General features: G+C 52.7%; 1 protein-coding gene across 5 annotated transcripts in view; it reads left to right on the top strand.

The window, feature by feature from the left end:
- The window catches only part of SH3PXD2B (SH3 and PX domains 2B), a 69840-nt gene that overhangs the window by 44113 nt on the left and 7918 nt on the right, over nucleotides 1-17809 (top strand). For 2 of the 5 annotated variants that reach the window (XM_084535332.1, XM_084535330.1), the window contains exons 5-8: nucleotides 1163-1254; nucleotides 11435-11460; nucleotides 11871-11906; nucleotides 17544-17678. In XM_084535332.1, coding sequence (XP_084391458.1) covers nucleotides 1163-1254; nucleotides 11435-11460; nucleotides 11871-11906; nucleotides 17544-17678 — 289 coding nt within the window. The remainder of the gene's footprint in view (nucleotides 1-1162; nucleotides 1255-11434; nucleotides 11461-11870; nucleotides 11907-17543; nucleotides 17679-17809) is intronic. The other 3 variants (XM_084535333.1, XM_084535331.1, XM_084535334.1) reach the window with 2 other exon arrangements.

Below are 17809 nucleotides of genomic sequence, written 5' to 3'. Positions count from 1 at the left end.
ATGCTGTGGTGTTCTAGCCCAACGAGACTGGGTGAACCTCTTAAAAAAAAAATCCCTGCTAGAGAATAATCCTTTCTCACACCCTGGAAAATGGATTTTGGTGCAATAAGGTGTGTTTGTCCAGCAAATGACCAAAGTGACTTGCTGTGGTTCTAACACCATGGTGTAAAGCCGTGTGCTGACAGCCCTTGCCAGTTCACTCTTCGGGCTTCAGCGCCAGAGGTGGGACAGACATCACGCTATTCATGTCCCTTTTTTTGTGTTCGTGGCCACAACGCTGTAGCCCATGGCCAGCTGGGCTGCAGGGTGGCCTGCTTGACTCAGCCACAGCTGCACCAACTGAGTCAGCGCTGGTTGGGCTTCCTGCAAGACGTCCTGAAAAATGAGCCGTGGGTCTTGCCTTCTGTGCTCCCAGCGCAAGATGTTTTCTGTGACCGTTCCCTGCTATCAGAGGATGTGTATCCCTTCTCCAGGCTGCAGAACAGGGGTGATTTTTCAGCACAGGGGAAGTTGTGTAGGTCATGGGATGCTTGGTGTTGGGGAGTGCTGCCCGCATGGGAATGGCATCCATGCAAAGCCTGGTCTTTGGATAGCCCTTCCCTGCACACAAAACCCACGGAGTGAGTGCTTTTCTCTCTCTTGTGTCTCTCACATGATCCTGTTTGCAGCAGGGCTGTGATTAGTGGTCTGACTGTCTGCTGTGCTGGCAGCGAATGACCGTGTGCTGAATGGCTGGAAGGGCTTTGGGGGCCCAGCAATTAGGTCAGGATGGAGCCACATCTGATCTTGTGGTAACCCCAGGGCTTTGCAGATGTGGCTTTGTCTCTGATACAGAAGGGAGTGGAGATTCAGACTGCCCGCACTCCTTTCATGAGACTGCTGTGACAGCAAACGGAGGGTGGGAGAAATGAATAGAAAATCGGTCAAACATCTGCTCCAGCCTGGGAAGCAGGGCTGCAGCATTGCTCCCTGCTTCAGATCTTCAGTTGCATGTCAGTTTTACTTTTTGCAGTTCCGATCACCCATGGCCCTATTCCTTCCTGTGAGCAGGGACCAGCACAGCGCTCTGCAATGCCATTACCCGGTCTCCCGTGCTCTGAGGCTCCTTGCTCAGTCTTGACGGCAGCAATTCACATCACCTGTGTCTCTGTTCCACCTGCAGGCCCTGATCCAGCTGCCTCCCTACATCTCGCAGTGTGAGGAGGTTCTGCAGTTCTTTGAGACCCGACCCGACGACTTGACGCCCCCCAAAGAGTAAGTTGGGTGGGTGGCTGCTGCCACAGGGGTGGTGATGAAACACATTGCCTCCAACTTGCCAGCATCCAAGTATCTGATGTGCTTTGACAGTTCCCCCCAGGAGTCACAGATCTGGGATTTGGCTGGTTTCTTGGAGAGGGAATGGGGGCTGCACAGCTTGAGGTGGATAGCTCCACACCTTCAGTCAAGTCCTGGTGTGGTCTTCTCCAGCAGGGAAGTGGATGTACTTCTCTGGGACCCCATCAAGTATTAATTTCCCCCGATGATAGCCAGACACAGTGCCACTTTCTGTTCAGTGAAATGCTGGTTTCAGAAACATGGTCAGGCTGAAAAGCCTCATTTCACAGGGCAGCAACCAGGCTGGGACTGCGCGTCCTCTGCCTCGTTTGAAGGCTCCCTCCCTTAGTAATGCCTGTGAGCCCCATCCTTAACCACTCCTGACTTTTTCCATGCAAAACAAGGAATGTTTGCAAGGAATCTCGCGTGCCTTACGCAACTCTGTGTGGTTATAAGTCTTGTGACTGTGAGCTACTTTGGCCAGGAGCCACCCATCTCTTACTAATCACAAGCAGCATAAATCTGAGCAGCCGCCTCCATCTCCCGCTATGCGGCTCGCTCTTTATGCTGCATGTGACACTATGTGCGGCTCTACCAAAGGTTGAGCAACGGAGGAGGCTTGATTAATTGTGCAAGGAAAGGCAATAAATTGATTTGACATCATTCCCTATTGGAAGGGTGCGGAGGTAGATAAGGGATTTTGTTTTTCTGCTCTGAGCAGGAGCACTGAGTCTTTCGGGTCTCCAGATAGGTGTTATGCTTGTGTGGATTCTGTCTTCTCCATGGGTTTTACATTTTATTCGTTTGTTCACTTTAATTCCCCCTTCCCCCATCCCTGCTTTCCTCCTTTGGCTTCTGTTTCTAGTACTTGGCCTGTCGTCATTCCTTCTGCAGCTCACAGTCACTTGATGAGATTGGTCTGAGGGCCCCGCAGCCCATTAACTAATTGCGTGCTGTCAGCTGCTGCTCGCATCCATCCTGCCCCGCTATTGCTCACCACTTAATCTGCCAACCTGATGGTCGTCCCTCAGCAAAGGTGGCGGTTCAGGGGCAAGCAAGAGACAGAACAACAAGATGAGCTTGCAAAGACACTGAGTGAGGGTTTATCATGGGGGTTAAGAGCTCCTGGGGCTGTTTCAGGGCATGGGGTGTTTTCATGGCTGCCTGTGTGAGTCTGAGCCCTGCATGAGAAGACGATGAGCTGCTCTGCAAAGGAAGTCACCTACTGGAGCTGCCTCTAGCTGGGGCAACAGCACGCATAGGAGATTGCAGGGCAGCTTCAGTCCTGCACCCACTCTTCCCACCTTTCCTTTTGTCTCACAGGCAGAGCCAGACGCTGGCCTGAAATCAGGTGTGGTGGGGCTGGGGCCAGGACAAGGAGCACACTCAGGTGTGGAGACCTTCAGGTGCTGAACATCAGCTCAGAGCAGTGCAGCTGTCTGTGGCTGTGTTTGCTGCTCCTGGCTACCTGGCCAAGCAGCAATCAGTGCCACGTCCTGCTCATCATCTCCCTGCTTTGTGTCCCACAGAACTAATCAGAGGTAGAGAGAGCAGGCACTAGCCTGAAATATAATCCAAAGCATGTGCTTCTGTCACAAGATCCAACCTTGAATACATCCTGTGGTGTCCTGCAGGACACCTCTGGGGTGCGAAATTGCCCTCAGTGCAAAACTGCTGTGTGTTTGACCTTTGGAGTGCTGGCAGATGAGCTGGTGAGGCACCACTGAATCTGGTGGTGGGCTGCGCTGCCTCCCCTGCCTGCTGCTCTCCTGAGAGGAGACTTTGCAGCACGCAGAAGGATTTAGCAGGTGACTCCTGTCCGTTCGCCTCCAGCAGCAAAATGCTACAGCATCTCAAGGACGTCTCTGTTGTGTTCCATATCCCAGCCTGAATGCCGAACGGGTATTTATTAGCGACAATTCAAAATGCTAATTAATAAAAGTCCTTGACTCTCTCCTCTGGAGAGATTGGTGGGAACCCTTTCCCGAGCCCTGAGCGCTGGCACGCGGCCAGCCTACCCCTGACGATAGGAGAGCTGTGATAGACGGCGGGGCTGCATCAGACGTGATGGCGTGTCTGGGGTTTGGCCGGATGTCATCATTCATAAGGCAGATAAATATTTCTCTCCGAGAGTTTGAAAGGGAGCCAGACCATGAACGGAGAATTTAAAAAAAAAAAATAAAAAAATAAGCAAACATTTTTTTATGCTGGGTGGCTGGAAGGTGGGAATGAGGGAGGAAAAAAGGTCTGCTCAGCATGCTGTGTGCCAAGCCAAGCAGCCGCTCTCATGGCACCACGGCCAGAAGCCTTCAAGCTCCCTGTCCCCTGTCATTTGTCTTGCCTGGCTGATGCCCCAGGGCTTGTCCTGGGTCGCAGCACAGAGCAGTGGCTGTTGGAGATAGGGACATGCCCTTGGGTGCTCTGGATGCAGCCTCTGCTTTCCTTTTCCTGGGTTACGCAGAGAGGATCCACCCATCTCGCACCACACTGGGATGTGCAGCCACGTTCAAGAGCTGCAGCTGACTGCAGACTGTAGAGCTCTGTTTAACTGCAAAGGGTGAACGTAGTCCTTGGATCTGGCAGCGTTTGGGAGTGCAAAGAGGAGGCTGGACAGCCCGTGCATCTATCCCTGGGCGCCTCTTGTGTCTGTTTTCCCCAGTGCTGGAGCTCTTCCTGGGCTGATCCAGGCTTTGCTTGTGCTTTCCTGCAGTGCAAAGTCCCCTTTGGTGTCTGTTCGATGCCGTTGGGAGCGCCAACAGAATAAAAATCTTAGTCCCTAACTCACTCTACAACCCCCCAGCCCTGCCGCTGGCATGTTCAAAGAAAGATTGAGGAGAAGGGGACTGAATGGAGAGGGAAAGAGACAAATGCATCCTTTTTCCCCCGTTGCTTCCAGTTGGGCAGTAGATCAGAGCCCAAAGCAGAGCTGAGACAAGGAGTCTCCAGCAGCTGGGGGGTGGAGGAGGGAGGTGAAGCCCTTGCTCCATCCCCTCCGCACACACCCGCCAACTTTCCAGCGTCCTCCTGCCCACAGGGACCACTTCAAACAGGGGAGCGGATTGAGGCTGTGGTGTTTCCACTGGCAGAGATGCCTGGTGGCTTTGTGACGTGGATCCCTGTCCAGCAATCTGTGGACGGGATAATTCAATCCCTTCTGCCTCAGAGGGCTGCCCAGTAGTGGGTAGGAGCGGGCTTGTAATCTGGAGGGATTGATTAAATTTGGGAAAAAATGGGTCTGCAGGGATGGAATAGAGGTGGGGGAGAGAAGGACAGAAATAGTTATGGAAAGAGAAATCATCCAAAAACTTAGCTGTCGGTGGGGCTGTGGGGTTTTTCTGCTGGTGATGGATGAAAGCCTTGTGAAAAACATAGTTTCAAAGGAGAGGAATCATCAAATTCCTGCTCGCCGCATATCTCAGCAGGTCTGACCAGCAGCAGGATGCCTGGCAGTTGAGGTGGGAAGTTGCCATGCGTACCCCCTCACCCCTCACCCACCCTTTTTCAGTTTAAAGCAGTCGTTTAACCACAGCACAGAGCTGCCGGGGTAAGGCTGGGGAAGGCTGAGCTGCTGGGCACAAAGCCACTGCTGAGTCAAGGCATTTAGCTGCTCGCACTCCTCGCCAGCTGAATTTCTGCTCTGCCACATGCGGGAGCCCAGGTTAACTCTGTAGTGAAGCAAGGTCCTGAGGGGCAAGGTCCTTTAGTAATTGTCGGTGCTGTGCAGGCGAGGAGCACTGGGGAAGAAGCCATCATCTGCTGCCCGAGGGCCGTGGAGCTACACAGGAGGTAACCTGGTCGTGAGAGGCATCTTTCATTAAAGGCTGCTTTCTTTTTTTTGTAGCTGGGCATCTTGTCTTGTAAAAGGCACTAGAAGTTGTTTTGAACCTTTCAGCGTACAAAGCCGATTCCTTTTTATTTTCCCTCCAGTGGGAGCACAGGCACCTGTAGAGCAAATTTGTTGTCTGTTACCGTGCTTGAAAGACGTCCTCGTGCACTTCTCCTCACGCGCTCTGCATTCACAGTTTGAAAGCTACCGGCTTCAGGAGATACCAGTGTTGTCTCTAAAATATGTAAATTCCTCTTGTCCTTCTTTCAGACAGCTTTTCCCTTAGGTTCTAAGTGTTCCCAAACCCAGTGAGTCTCCTGGAAAGGGAGGGCAGTGCTGTATGTCTGGCACGTGCCCCTTGGCAGCCCCCAAGGCTTAGTGCAGGGTCGGTGTGGGGACCAGTACCAGCACCCCACTCTTTAAAGGCTTTTTAGTAGGGGATCATGACCTCTGCACAAGCAGATGGCAGTGAAGGTAGAGTCTGTGGCTCACCATGGGGTTGCCCCTGGGCCTGTCCTGCCTTTGGAGACCCCAGCTGGGAGTTTTGCTGGGGAGCTTCAGCTTCTGCTCCCTGGTGCTTGCTGGGGCTGCTCGGCTTTCCCAGCCCCTACCACCCCAACGTGTGCACTGGGAGCAGAGCCCTGCTCCTGCTAGCTGGGCTGCGTGGTGGTGGGAGCCGCAGGAACACCACCTCTGATTTGCCTGGTCTGCAGATGAACGAGAAATTCATCTCCTCCTGCTGAGCAAACATCCTCCAGGAAATGCGTTGTGCACATCGTTTTGGCTGCTGCTTCCCAATTGAGCTGATCTGCAACTCTCGAAGCGAGACCTGGTGGCTTTTTCTGTCCTTGTTTTAGCTGGCAGCTGCTGAGCGTCCTGGGAGCAGCAGGGCCGCAGGTTTGTGCTCAGCTCTGGAAACCCCTTGGGCTGGGCCGTGTCCCCTCTCCTGGCAGGAAGGCAGCCCGGACAGGCAGCTGCTGTCCCTTCTGCCTTGATCTCCTAACCCCACAGCAGTGGGTCCCTGCCCAAGCTTCCCAGCCCTCCTGGGTCCCTGCTCAGTGGCAGCAGCTTCTACTGCCACAGTATACATCAATACACACTAAAGATGTTGGAAACAGACAGAGAAAGATAAAACAAACAGCATTTTGATTCTGGTGGTGTCTTCTGGCTCTGTCACTGAGCTCCAGACAAGCCTCTCTGAGGATTTTTACCCAAGGCACTGACCTGTGCTTCAGTTGTGCCTGCCTGGGAGCCTGATTGGCACTCAGGGACAGGATCCCTTCACGGGGCCTGGAGCCCACCTGGAGCTCTCTGTTCCCCTGGGGCACCAGCAAAACGTCCCCATCAGTTTGGCTGCCCTGTGTGGCTACAGCTTTGCAGTTCTTCTGGGAACACTCGGGGCAAGTTCCAGTTGCAGCAGGGCCACTGACAGCAGCCAAAGTCCAGGGCAACTTTTAGAAATCATTTTCCTTCCCTAATGGACGTGCAGGCTCCATCTGAGCTCACGTCCCCAGCTTGCATTCCTGCTGTTTCTCCGAAACAGCCCTTGGCTACAGAGAGAGGATTTGGGAGTGTTTCAAGGGCAATCCAGCTCTGCTGCTGGGGATGTTTTCATTGCTGGGGTGGAGGACTGAAGGAGGTGCATGGTGATGAGCTGGGGCATGACCAGAGGAGCAGAGTGTGTTATGCCTGCAGCAAACCTCATGTTCACTGTTTATTTTTCTTTATTTTTCTGTTTATTTTTATTTTTTTTTATTTCTAATGTTTCTATTAACACTGAGGTTCTGGTGCTGGGCAGTTGAGTGGGGTGGCGATGGCACTCACAGTAATGGATCACCTCCTGCACCCAGACTGACGGGGACTCCAGGCAGTCACCAGCTCCAATAAATCAACGAAGAGACTGCTGGGCCAAAATGAGAATCAAGACGGCTGTGATCAGCTTGTGCCAGCTTGTCTCCATACGTGTGATTGAGAGGTCCTGCTTAGGGCCACTGTGCCAGCAGCCTTGGCGGGTGAAAGATTTGTGTTAGGTCCAAAGCACCAGGAAACGATGCTAGACTGAAGTGTGTTTCCACCAGTGTAACAGAGAGCAAATCTGGTTCTTTCTCTTATTTCCATAAATATGAGCAGATTTATAACTAGTGTCTCCCTGAAGCAAGTCTCTTTCCTTCCTAGCTTCCCCGTAGCTTTTAATGTGCTTACCTTTCCTTGTAGCTGAGCTGTGCCAGGAGCAAAAGTTTTCCTTGTAACCCTTGTGTGGTGTTTTGGGGGGCGACAGGGGCATCAAATCCTGTGCCAGGTGATGGGGATTTAACAGAAAACGGGGAAGCTCAGGTCCCTGCTGCAAGATGGAGTGGCTGCCCCATGTAGGAAGCCTTCCAGTCACTTTTGCCTGTAAGCTGGAGCTCCCTGAGTTGATGGATGTTGACTTGGGTAGGGAGGCTTGTTGGCTTGTGGCTTTTGAGCCATGTCCTGCTATCCAGACAAATTACAGCTTGTATAATGAATTATTTGTTTTGCAGTTCTGCTAGTGCCTACGTGCAGATTCACCAGGAGCTGGGGCTAGATCTCAGCTCCAAAATAGTGGTCTCCCTCCCTCGCAGCTGAGAACTGTCTTTCCTAGCTGATAATAGAATGAAATGTTAACAGGGTTGAATCATGATTTGCTCCAATGTAAGCTCCTTGCATGGAGAGAGCACTTGGTTTTCTGTGCTAGCAGGGCACAGGGCAGCCTTCTGAGCCCAAAGGTTTGGCTCGGATAGCTCTCCAGTGGTTAAATACAGGACTGGCACAGGCACTGCAGTTTGGGTGACAGGGGCCCTTTCAGTCCTCTGTGGAACATTTGCTAAACATCAGTTCTCTTAAACAGGAGCCCTGTTGTACCCCATTTCTCACTCTGTCTTGCTCGCATAAACCTTGCTAAGGCTTCTAACATCTCCACGCTTGCAGAGTGCTTCCAAGCAGAGCTTCCTCCTGATAGCTATTTTGATGACTTCACTGTATTATTGAAGGATATTTTCCTTTCCTTATTTTTTTTTTCTTTACAAGGGCTAGGCTTTTCTATGGGGAGTGTTTTCTTGGCATGGTGACTTCAGACCCATCTCATCCTGATTGTGGGTCCTGCGTGGATGGTGCTGCAGCAGCTGGAGCTGTCATCCTTGTGTGTGTGCTCTGCTGTCCCTCTCTCTCTCTGTGCCCTGCTGGGGCAGTGGGACACCATGGGTGGTGCTGAGGTCTGCGAGTGCTGTGCTGTGCCAGAGCCTTCCTCCCAGGACCCTCCTGTGGGATCTTCCTCCCCCAAGTCCCACTGCACAGCCACTGCAGAGCCACCCCTGCAGCACAGCCGCCTTCCTAGCTAAGCAGCCACCAACCCCGAGTGCTTGCTTAAAGTCAAGCAAGCTTTTAGCAGCTCCTCTCTAGACACTGTCCTAGCCTTCAGGGCTTTCCTGGTTTTATAATTAGCATTTCTTGCCTGAATTGTGACCCTGTAAGCCTGTGAAAACTCTCAGCATCCACAACATCCTGCAGCAAGGTTAACAGCTTAATACCTATCATTGAAGAACAGCCTGCTTCTGTTTGTTTTAAAGAGTTTTAAGTGAGATTCCCATTACACGGGAACCTTTGCCTTCAGTGTTCCTGATAAGGGACTGGGAAAGTCCTGGGAAGCGTTTGGAGAGCCATTGCTGGGTTTTACCTCTCGGGGAGCTCTGTGAGGACACGCTGTCATCACCGTGTACCAGTGCCTTGCAGTCGTGCTGTGCCTGCCTGGTTCATCTGCACAGCACGACTGTTGTGAGGGTGAGAGTTAAATGAGTTTCCCAGTGGCAGGCAGTGGCCTTTCCTCCTCCTCTGCCTGAGCCACTGGTTTCCAGGAGGCCGTGCATGCAGGCTCTGCTGCGTGCCTTTCTCTGCTCCGTGGGGACTGGCGGAGGAGGAGGAGATGCTGCCGGGAGTCTGTTGCTGTTTCCTGTCTTGTCTGAGCTCCTGTCCCCTCTGAGGTGGTGGGCCGGGGCTGTTGGTCTTCAGACCTGCGGCTCTCTGCATCCGTGCCAGAAACAACCCAGCAGCAAAGTGAAATTGCAGCTCCTTCCTTGCCCCCTCACCCAGACGGAGCAGGCGGCGAAAGGAAACGGGGGGATGAGTTAGAGTAAGAAGTTTAGCAGATGGCAGGGGAAATGCAGCAGCTCTTTCCATCAGGGTGATGCAGTGCCCACCTGCCATCTCCTGCGTGCCTGCCGGGCCTTGCCTCTCCTCCCTGCCCCACTGCAGCCCATGGTGGGCGAGGGCTGCCCGGCCCCGTGCCTTCTCATCAATGAGCTCGGATTTAGCTCTGCACTTTGGTCTCTGCTTAGAAATGTATTTGAGCTGCACTGTCCCTTAGATTCCTCCTTGGTGTCTGCATCAGGGACACGGTGTTCAGGTCTTTACACAGTTCTCTGGTCTCTGAACTTAAAAGATAGGCACGGTGACGCGTTTGTTTCTGCTCCATCTTTGCTGCGTTTAATTTAATTTTATTGACGGCTCAGTGGGCAAGTTGCAGAAGTTTCAGATGCAAAGGGAAAGGGGGAGTGGGGGGGGACAGGGAGGATAAAGCATTGCTAGCAGATGAGGTTAACTCCTCAGTGCCCACCTAAGGCCAAAGAAGAGGCCGTGGGGGTTACCAGTGGGACTAGGCTAGGACACAGGGTTTGGGATATGGGGCTGGAGGGCTGAGCCTCCTCACTGGGGCTTCTGGGCATCAGCAGTCAGCAATGCTGGGCTGTCCGATAGCTCCTGTGCCCTCCTCTTTGTTTGGGATCAGGACTATGAACGCCCATGCCACATCCCCTCAGCCAGGGAGGCCTGAATATGTTTCTGAGGGCCTTGCACAGGAGGGGTAAAAAAGCAGCTATTTGCTGCATCAGGTTGTGCTTTCCTGTGTCCCTGGCTCCCTCCTTGCCCCATCCTGAAGGTCAGGGAATGGTTTTGTGTGTGTCCCCAGAGCAGTAGGAGCGGTGCTGCCTGGGCTGAGCACACAGGGAAAGCACAGCCGGGATCTGCAGGCAGGCTCTGAAGGCCGCCGAGTCCCTGCATCACCCCATCGCTCCGGGGGAATAAAACATCTGCAGTAATCATGGACTGAAAATGCAGATAAGCTTGAAAGAGAACAAAGCGTAGCCCAGCTTTGGCTGGCTTTCTTGCTGAGCACGGAGGGATTTCTCTGCTCGGCCTGAAAGGGACAGGGAAAGGTTGTTCTGCCAGCAGATTTTGTAAGCAGAGGAAGGGGCTCCTAGGCTCTACCTGGGCTGGTCCAGCTGCCTTTCCAAGCAGTGGTCAAGCAGCTCACAGCTAGAGGAATTACAGGTTGTCATCACCCCATACTACAGCAATATTTCAGGGCCACAGTGGCGATTTGTGTGAAAGTGTTGAGAGCCCTTTTGCAGCAAGACAGACCGCTGCGGTTGGAGCTGGGGACGATGCTGGTGCATTTGTTTGGACTTCAGCCTGGTTTGGTGCCTTGGTTTACTATCTGTGATTTTTCTGAGGCTTGTCTCAGCCCATGTTTTCTTGGGCTTGTTTGGTTTTTAATCATGCCCTGAGTTTAAGGCTGTTCAGCAACCATGTTTCTTTGCAGCATTCAAATAAGAGAAGGGACTCAGGACCTCTGGTTTCTAACCCATCTTGTCATCCATGTGGCCAGCGCTGTCCATAATGAGGGGACTTGTGCTGGAGCTGTCTCATTGCCTCCTCATAACAGCCAGTAGCTCCTGCTTGTGTTCATCCTCTCTACACCATTTTAGTGAGTTGTTTTCTTTTGGGGCATAAATGCTTGCCCCTTCCCCAGCCTCTCCCCATCCTTGTCTCCAAGAGGGGTGCAGGACATGGAGCAACTTCAGTATTTCCCTCGTTGTCTTCAAAGTGTTGTCCACTTCTGTGGGAGCTGTGGTCTGTGCTGAGAGCAGTTTTTGGGGTTTGGGTTTCCCTTGCACCTGACTCTGCTGCCAGATTTTTCTAGTCTGCCTCCTTTTCCAAGTGGCACAGTGAGAGTTGTGGCCATCAGAGCAAGCTGCTGAGGAGTCCAGGCCAGCAGCCCTCATCCTGGGAAAGACAAAAGCATTTAATTACTCAACAAGAGCGGGAGAGACAGCCTGTTTGCACAGCTGGTTGTGCCCCACGGGGACATTAGCTGGTGTGAGGGAGGTCAGCTGCACCGCCAAGGCCAGCGCCGCTGTGTTTTCCTGCATGTTTTTTTCCTGCGGCCAGCTAGCCAGCTGTCCCCATCCCTCTGCTGACACTCTTCGTTCTCTTTTTCAGGGAGCCCATTGGAAAGAAGAAATCTGGTAAGCACTTCTCTTTTCCTCCCACTTCACCACCTCCTCCTTTCACCCACAGCCTTGGTCTCCTGTCACGGGGTGCGGGAGCCTGGCCCCATGGCAAGCACCGCTGCTGTGCTCCCCTGTGGGGCACGGGGCTCTCGACACAGCATGTCCCCTCCAAGTCCCAGCCCCACATCCCTCTGCGCCCCCAAGGAAGGGACAGGGCTGAGGACAGCAGGATCTGGGGCTCTTCGCAGCCCTGATCCCACAGGCGTCCCATGGAAGAATGGGGCTGACGGACACCTACAGCTCCACACATTGCACCAAACACCCCGTTTGCTCGTGCATCGAGTCGTTCCCACTGCTGCCACCCCCGTGGTCGTGTCCCTCCTCTCCTCACGCCTTGTCTTCCATCGTTTTTGTTCCTCCATCAGGGTTTATCCAGAGAACGGCCTCTTTCCTGCAGAGAGGTAGTAACAGCCGCGCGCTACCTTGGGCCTTGCTCTCGCTTCGCCTTTCGCCGGGGGACACCTGCTCTTTCTGGGTGGGCAAGCCCCTTGCAAAAAGCTGCCGCGTCCCCCAGAGCTTTCTGTGGTGCCTGGTGGACACGGGGCAGCAGCAGCCAGGAGGTGCGGTGGGAGTGGGACAGGCGCTTGGCTGCGGGCCCAAGGTTTCTGGCCTGGGAGTTGACACTGCCATAAACTGCGTGAGCAAATTTACCTGTAGATACGTGGGTTCCTATCTAAGGAGAGAGAAAAGGTACAGGGGAGACTTAAGACTTAATTCTACTTTCTTATCTGAAGGGCATTCCTCCTTCAAGAACAGCTCACGTCCCAGCCTCCTGAGACCAGGGGTAGGATGTGTACGGAAACCTCACGTTATCTGCTTGAACAGTAGCTCTTGGTTTTGCTCCGTTCTCATGGGCAGGTTATAACTGAGTGGTCTCCTGGTGGACTAGCAGGGGTTTACCAGTATGATTAAAACCTTTGGAAAACATGCCCTCCTCAAACTCTGACAGCCATAAGGTATGTCTGTCAAAGCTGGACCTTGGGAAGGCAGTTTTATAGCTCTCATTAGCCATTTGTAATCACAGACTGCATTTTTTTTTACTGTCTTTCTCATGCTGAAGTGGTGGGTCTTCCCTGGCTTTGTCACAGGAGATGTGCTGAAGGTTTTGCTTCAAGCTGAGTTATTGCTTTCAGTGCAAACCCATGTGGAGGCAGAGAGAAGCATCTGGCTGTGGGTGGGGATGAAAACAGGCTATGATTTTTTTTTTCCTTCTCCTCTCTTTTGATAAAGCGGAGGTAAAATAAAGACACAGAATCCCTTGTCTCAGAATGTCTCGTCTGATGGCTCAGTAGGAAGATCTGGGGAGTAAGGAAGGGTATTATGTTTCCCCGTGAGATCAGTGCGTGTTTAGATCACTTTGAACCCAGTCCACTTACATTAAGCAAGAGAAAAAAGACGACCTTTCTAGTGTTGAGGAGAAGAAAAAGATCTGAGTTATGCAGCAAAATTTTTCTTTGAGGGCAGAATTTAATTCAAGGACACTGGCTTGATTTTTTTCTCCTGTTTGTGCACTCAGCTTCGTTCTGCCTTCCCACTTCACACAGAGCCATTAGAGAAGCAGGTTTATGGGCAGCTCCACTTTGCCTCTTGCCCCCAGCCCTGTAGGCATGGCAGGTTTGTGTGTGACACGGTGATGTTGTGAGGTCGAAGAGAAAATGCTCTTTGGGATGCTGCTTGCTTGGCACCATTGAGAGGGAGAGAAGAGGAAGATTTGGGGTAACTTCCAAGCCAGAGCCCTGTTCTGGCAGGACAAGGCATGATGTTTAGACCGTGGCATTGTAATCCCCTTGTTTGGCCATGGCATATGTGCAGTAGCCATCAGGGAGAGGTGTTTGTGTAACACTACAAAGGGCTGCTGCTTTGTTCCAGGCATGTTTAGAGACTCCTCTCACCATCTTTTATTTTCTGGCAAAAGAAACCAAATTTGATTCTGCTGCTGTCACCTGGAGCCCTATTCTACCTTGAAGACGCGCCTGATGCTTCATCTATCACTCAAGCCAGGCCTGCTTTGAGAGCAGAACAGCGTGGCACAAAAAAGGCTCTTCTAATAAGAGAACTCCCTGAGGAGGGGGCATCCAGCAGCTGCTGACAAACAAACACAGCTGGAATTGTCTCCCAGTCGCTTATTTCTCCAGCACCCCCAGAGCGGGGGTGAGCTGCTCTTTGGGGTAGCACTGCAAAGAACAAACGCTCCCAGGTGCCTGGCAGCAGCGAGCCCTGCTTTCTGATGGGCTGTAACCGAGCACTGGGATACAAAGTGGGTTGCAGTGGTACCTACGGCATTCCTCGGTGACCAAGAGGCTCGAGGGACAAACGTTTGGTGTTGCGAGGAGGCCCAGAGGCAGGGACGTGCCCGGTGTGAGCTGGTGGGCATTATATGCCTTTATTCCTTATTCCTCATGCTCTGGGACTCTGAAGCCTGACTTGGCCACTGATTTAGGTACACCTAAAAGTAATCATCATAATTGGTCCCCAGTACTGTTTCAAACATTTCTATTTGCTCCTCCTTTCTGAGTTCTACAGAAAGCAGATGGAGATTCATAGGTTTGTTGTGGCACTAATGCAGTGCACAGGAGCCTGAAACTCTCTCAGCAGTTTTTATTTGGGTGGAACTGCCCTAGGAGACTGGCAGAAGAGCTCCCATATCCCCCTGCTAGTTTTATTTTAGATGCTTTCTTGCCTGGCTGCATCCCTTTTGCTGTGCTGAGCATTGTTCCTGCAGTGGCTCAGAGACCCCAAACCACAGTGTTTGGTCTGATGAGGGACAGTGAAAGCACAGCTCTCATCCTACAGAAGCGATAGGAGGGCCATTCTGAAACTCCACTGGTGAGTGCTAGTTACATGTGATTATTTCCTAGTTCAGGAAGAATCCCTGGAGGGATGAGAGGGATTGCAGCGCTGATCCTCGCAGGCTTGTCAGGTCTGGGAGAAGAGGGGCTGGCCTGAGAGCACTGGGTCTGATCGGCACAGACCAGAGAACTAGGACAAAGAAAGCTTATCCAAAGCACAACATTTTTGGAAAGAGCTGTAGGCAGGGGCTGGAGTGTATAGCAAGGACAGGCATTAAAAACAAATGCCCAAATACCTGTGCCCCCACTTTTATTTCAGTCCTGAGCTCTTTGCTTCTCTCTGAAGGCACCAGTGTCCGTACCGTTAAGAGACTCATTATTTTTGGCACTGATAGTGCAAAGGCAGAAATTGGAAACATGACATCTTGGAGCAACCCTGTATCTGAGATTTCCTACCTGTTTTTGTACACCTCACTGCTTTGGGTGAGTGCATCTCCTCTGCGGCTCTCCGGCATCTATAGCCAGCGTCTGTTCTGCAAGTCCAGTCCAAGGACCCCAGTGGTCTCTCGGCTCAATGCACATCCCTTCTCTAGGCCACGTTTGTATCAGTCTCAAAAATATTCAGGGGATACAAGCTTTGTGCTCCTAGCTACTGTTGTTCTACACAACTCCTCTCCTGTGGGCTCTGTTCTGTGCTAATCCTTCCTCCCCTCCCCAGCTACAGAGCTTTAGGTACTATTTTAGATGAGTAAGTTTATGCCATTGCTATTCTTAAGAGACCAAGTCTGCCCCTAAATAGGATGTTTTATTGTAACTTGACCACGTATTTTTGTGGTTGAGGATGATTATGCCAGGTGAAGGCACTCCTGAAATTAACTCCTACGTCTTCCTCCAAGCTTAGTTTGCCGCTTCTGTTGCTGGTTTAATAGGTACATTGGAGGATCCAGAATTGCCTGCTGAAACTACAAATAGCCTCACGGCATTGTGTGTAATTACAGCCAGGGAGGCAGAAAGGAGAGCCCTGCTCTCTTCCTGTAGCTGTTATTCTGCTCTCAGGGGCTGGGTAAGTCCTCTGATCACTTTAAGCACAAACCTTTAATTGAGCTAGTAGAACAGATAGTCCCCAATTTCCTAGCATCCTTCATTCACTTTAAAGGGCTATTTTTAGTTTTGTCTGGTGCCCCACCTCTGGGTTATGGCTTGGAGGAAGCTTTCATTAGTGGTAACAGATCCTGTGCACTTGGCCAGCTCACCTGCAGCTCTGCAGAGAGCTGTTTATGGCAGGATGACACGGGCAATTAGCCTCTTCCTCCTTTAAATGAGACTGTCCTGAAAAAGCATTTCAGTTAAATTGCGGCTGTGGTCTTTCTTTCTCAGAACCTGTTTGAGAGGTGGTGACCTCGGGCTTAGGAGAACTTCCCGGTGGGGGAGCAGAGTGCTCCAGCACCGCTGAAGACCTGTTGGATCTCATCCATCTCTGCTCATCCCTCCTGCTCTGGTCACTGCAGGATCGTGCCCTGCAATAGGTTCCCTCGTAAGAAAGTTCTTTTATCAGGCTGAGATATCTCACGTGGCAGGGGAGCCACAGGGTCCTCTTGCAGCATAGCAGGCTGTGGACATTTCTTCCTGATGCACAGCCGCAATTTCTTTGCTGTGCTTTGCCTTTATATCCCAAGGGACCACCGCTCTCTGTATCATTTCTTTCCCAAACCCTTCTGAGACTGGGAGGTAATCGTCCCATGTATCTGCCATGCTGTAGCAGCCAGAGGGCTGGAGCAGATGTGATTTCTGCCTTTGATCCAAAACGTGAGGCCCCCTGCTCAGAGTACATGCACAGCCCCTGGAAGTACAACTTAACACCCACAATCACTCCTGCTAGAGTAATTAATACTGTTCTAATTCCAAAGCACTGGGCAAATATTAATTAATTCCTACTGCACCTGGGAGAATTGGGTAGTGTAAGTATCCTCAGCTGGCAGGTTAGGAAGCTGCAAGGCAAAGTGTTGGGCTGGAGGCTAGAGCTGAGCCTTGGGGCAGAGGGGAAAAGAGTGCAGGTGTTTCTAACACCTTTTTGCTCCTTGGAGGCTTTTGCAGGCAGCTGGGCAAGTGCTGCCTGTGCCTTGAGTACCCAAGTGCCTTGTGGCTGGTTCAGCGTGAGGCTGAGCCCACTGTGAGTGCCCTCCCGGAGGGACTGAGGGGTCTGGGTTTGGTGCTGAGCACCCGCAGGTCTGCAAAGCCCTGGGTCGCTTCGCGATCTCCTCGTACACAGCAAACCCCAGCACTTGGGGGAACAGGGGAGTTTGTCTCCATGTGTAGAGACAAACGTGGGGCTGCGTTTCTACAGCAGAGATGGATTTGACTTGAAAACTCTGTCCCAGTACCGCCCTGGTAGGAGACGCCAAGCAAAGGGATCCGCATCCAGACCACTCTACTAAATGAAAACGTGCCTGGAAAAAATAAATCAGCGTCACCCTGCTGTGCCTGGCTGGTGCCTGCTGGTCCCCTGGCAGGGCCGGTGGGGCAGTGCTGGCTGTCCCCTCGCCTTAGCCTGCAGTGCCACCTTCAGCCTGGCCGGGCTCGGCACAGCCAGCGCTGCTGCACCAGGTTCCCTGGGCGCATCCAGCCCTCCGTCAGCTCGCAGGCCCCTTCCTGGCTCAGGGAGTGCTTTGCTTTCTGCAAATCCTGCCCGTTTGCCCCTCGTCTCAGTGGGTTGTTTTTCTGGCACCGAATTAGGATCTGCTGCAGGAGCTGAGAAGGGTTAGAGGAGCAAGTAGCTGGGACAGCAAACAGCCAGGGAGGCATAAGAAGGGTGATGATGGCTGGGGGATGCTGCTGTGTCCTACAAATGCCCCTCCACTTGGATGGCCAGGCTTTTTAGGACCAGAAAACCTCCCTGTGGGCGGTGTGTGCTGAGCTGGGGTCTGAGCTGCTCTGCGCAGTGGTGTCCAGCAGCAGGGAGCAGGATGCTGTGCGCCCGCGGCGGTGGTGGCGGTGCTTGGACGGCTCCGTGTGAGAGCAGGAGGTGGGAGCAAGCGCGAGGTCTCACCTGGCTGTCCCCATCTCACCTGGCTGCTGGTTTGGTCTCTGTCCTCACTCTGCCCAAGCCTTTGGCTCACCTCTCTCACGCTGGGGTCCCCAGGGTGTCCTGGAGCTGCTCGCAGGCCAGCAGGCGCTCGGGAGCGGTGGCCCGTGCTCTCGGGAGCTGGTGCTGACCCCGGCGCGCGGCTGGGTTCTTGTCCCCCTGTGCAGGAGCTGACTCTGCGTCGGTCGATCCCCTGGTGCTGGAGCAGTATGTCGTGGTGGCGGACTACCAGAAGCAGGAGAGCTCCGAAATCAGCTTGTGCGTGGGCCAGGTGGTGGATATCATTGAGAAGAACGAATCAGGTACAGAGAGAGTTCGGCTTGGCAGAGGGCTTCGGATCTGCTCCGCCTCTCAGAGCAGCGACAGGAATAGCAATCCTGTATTTGTCAGTGTCTTCTTAGTAGGAATTTAAGCAGAACAGCCTCCGGGCACC

Source organism: Aythya ferina, assembly GCF_964211825.1.
Source record: "Aythya ferina genome assembly, chromosome: 14".
Lineage (NCBI taxonomy): Eukaryota > Metazoa > Chordata > Aves > Anseriformes > Anatidae > Aythya > Aythya ferina.
This window is presented reverse-complemented; position numbering and strand designations above follow the sequence as displayed.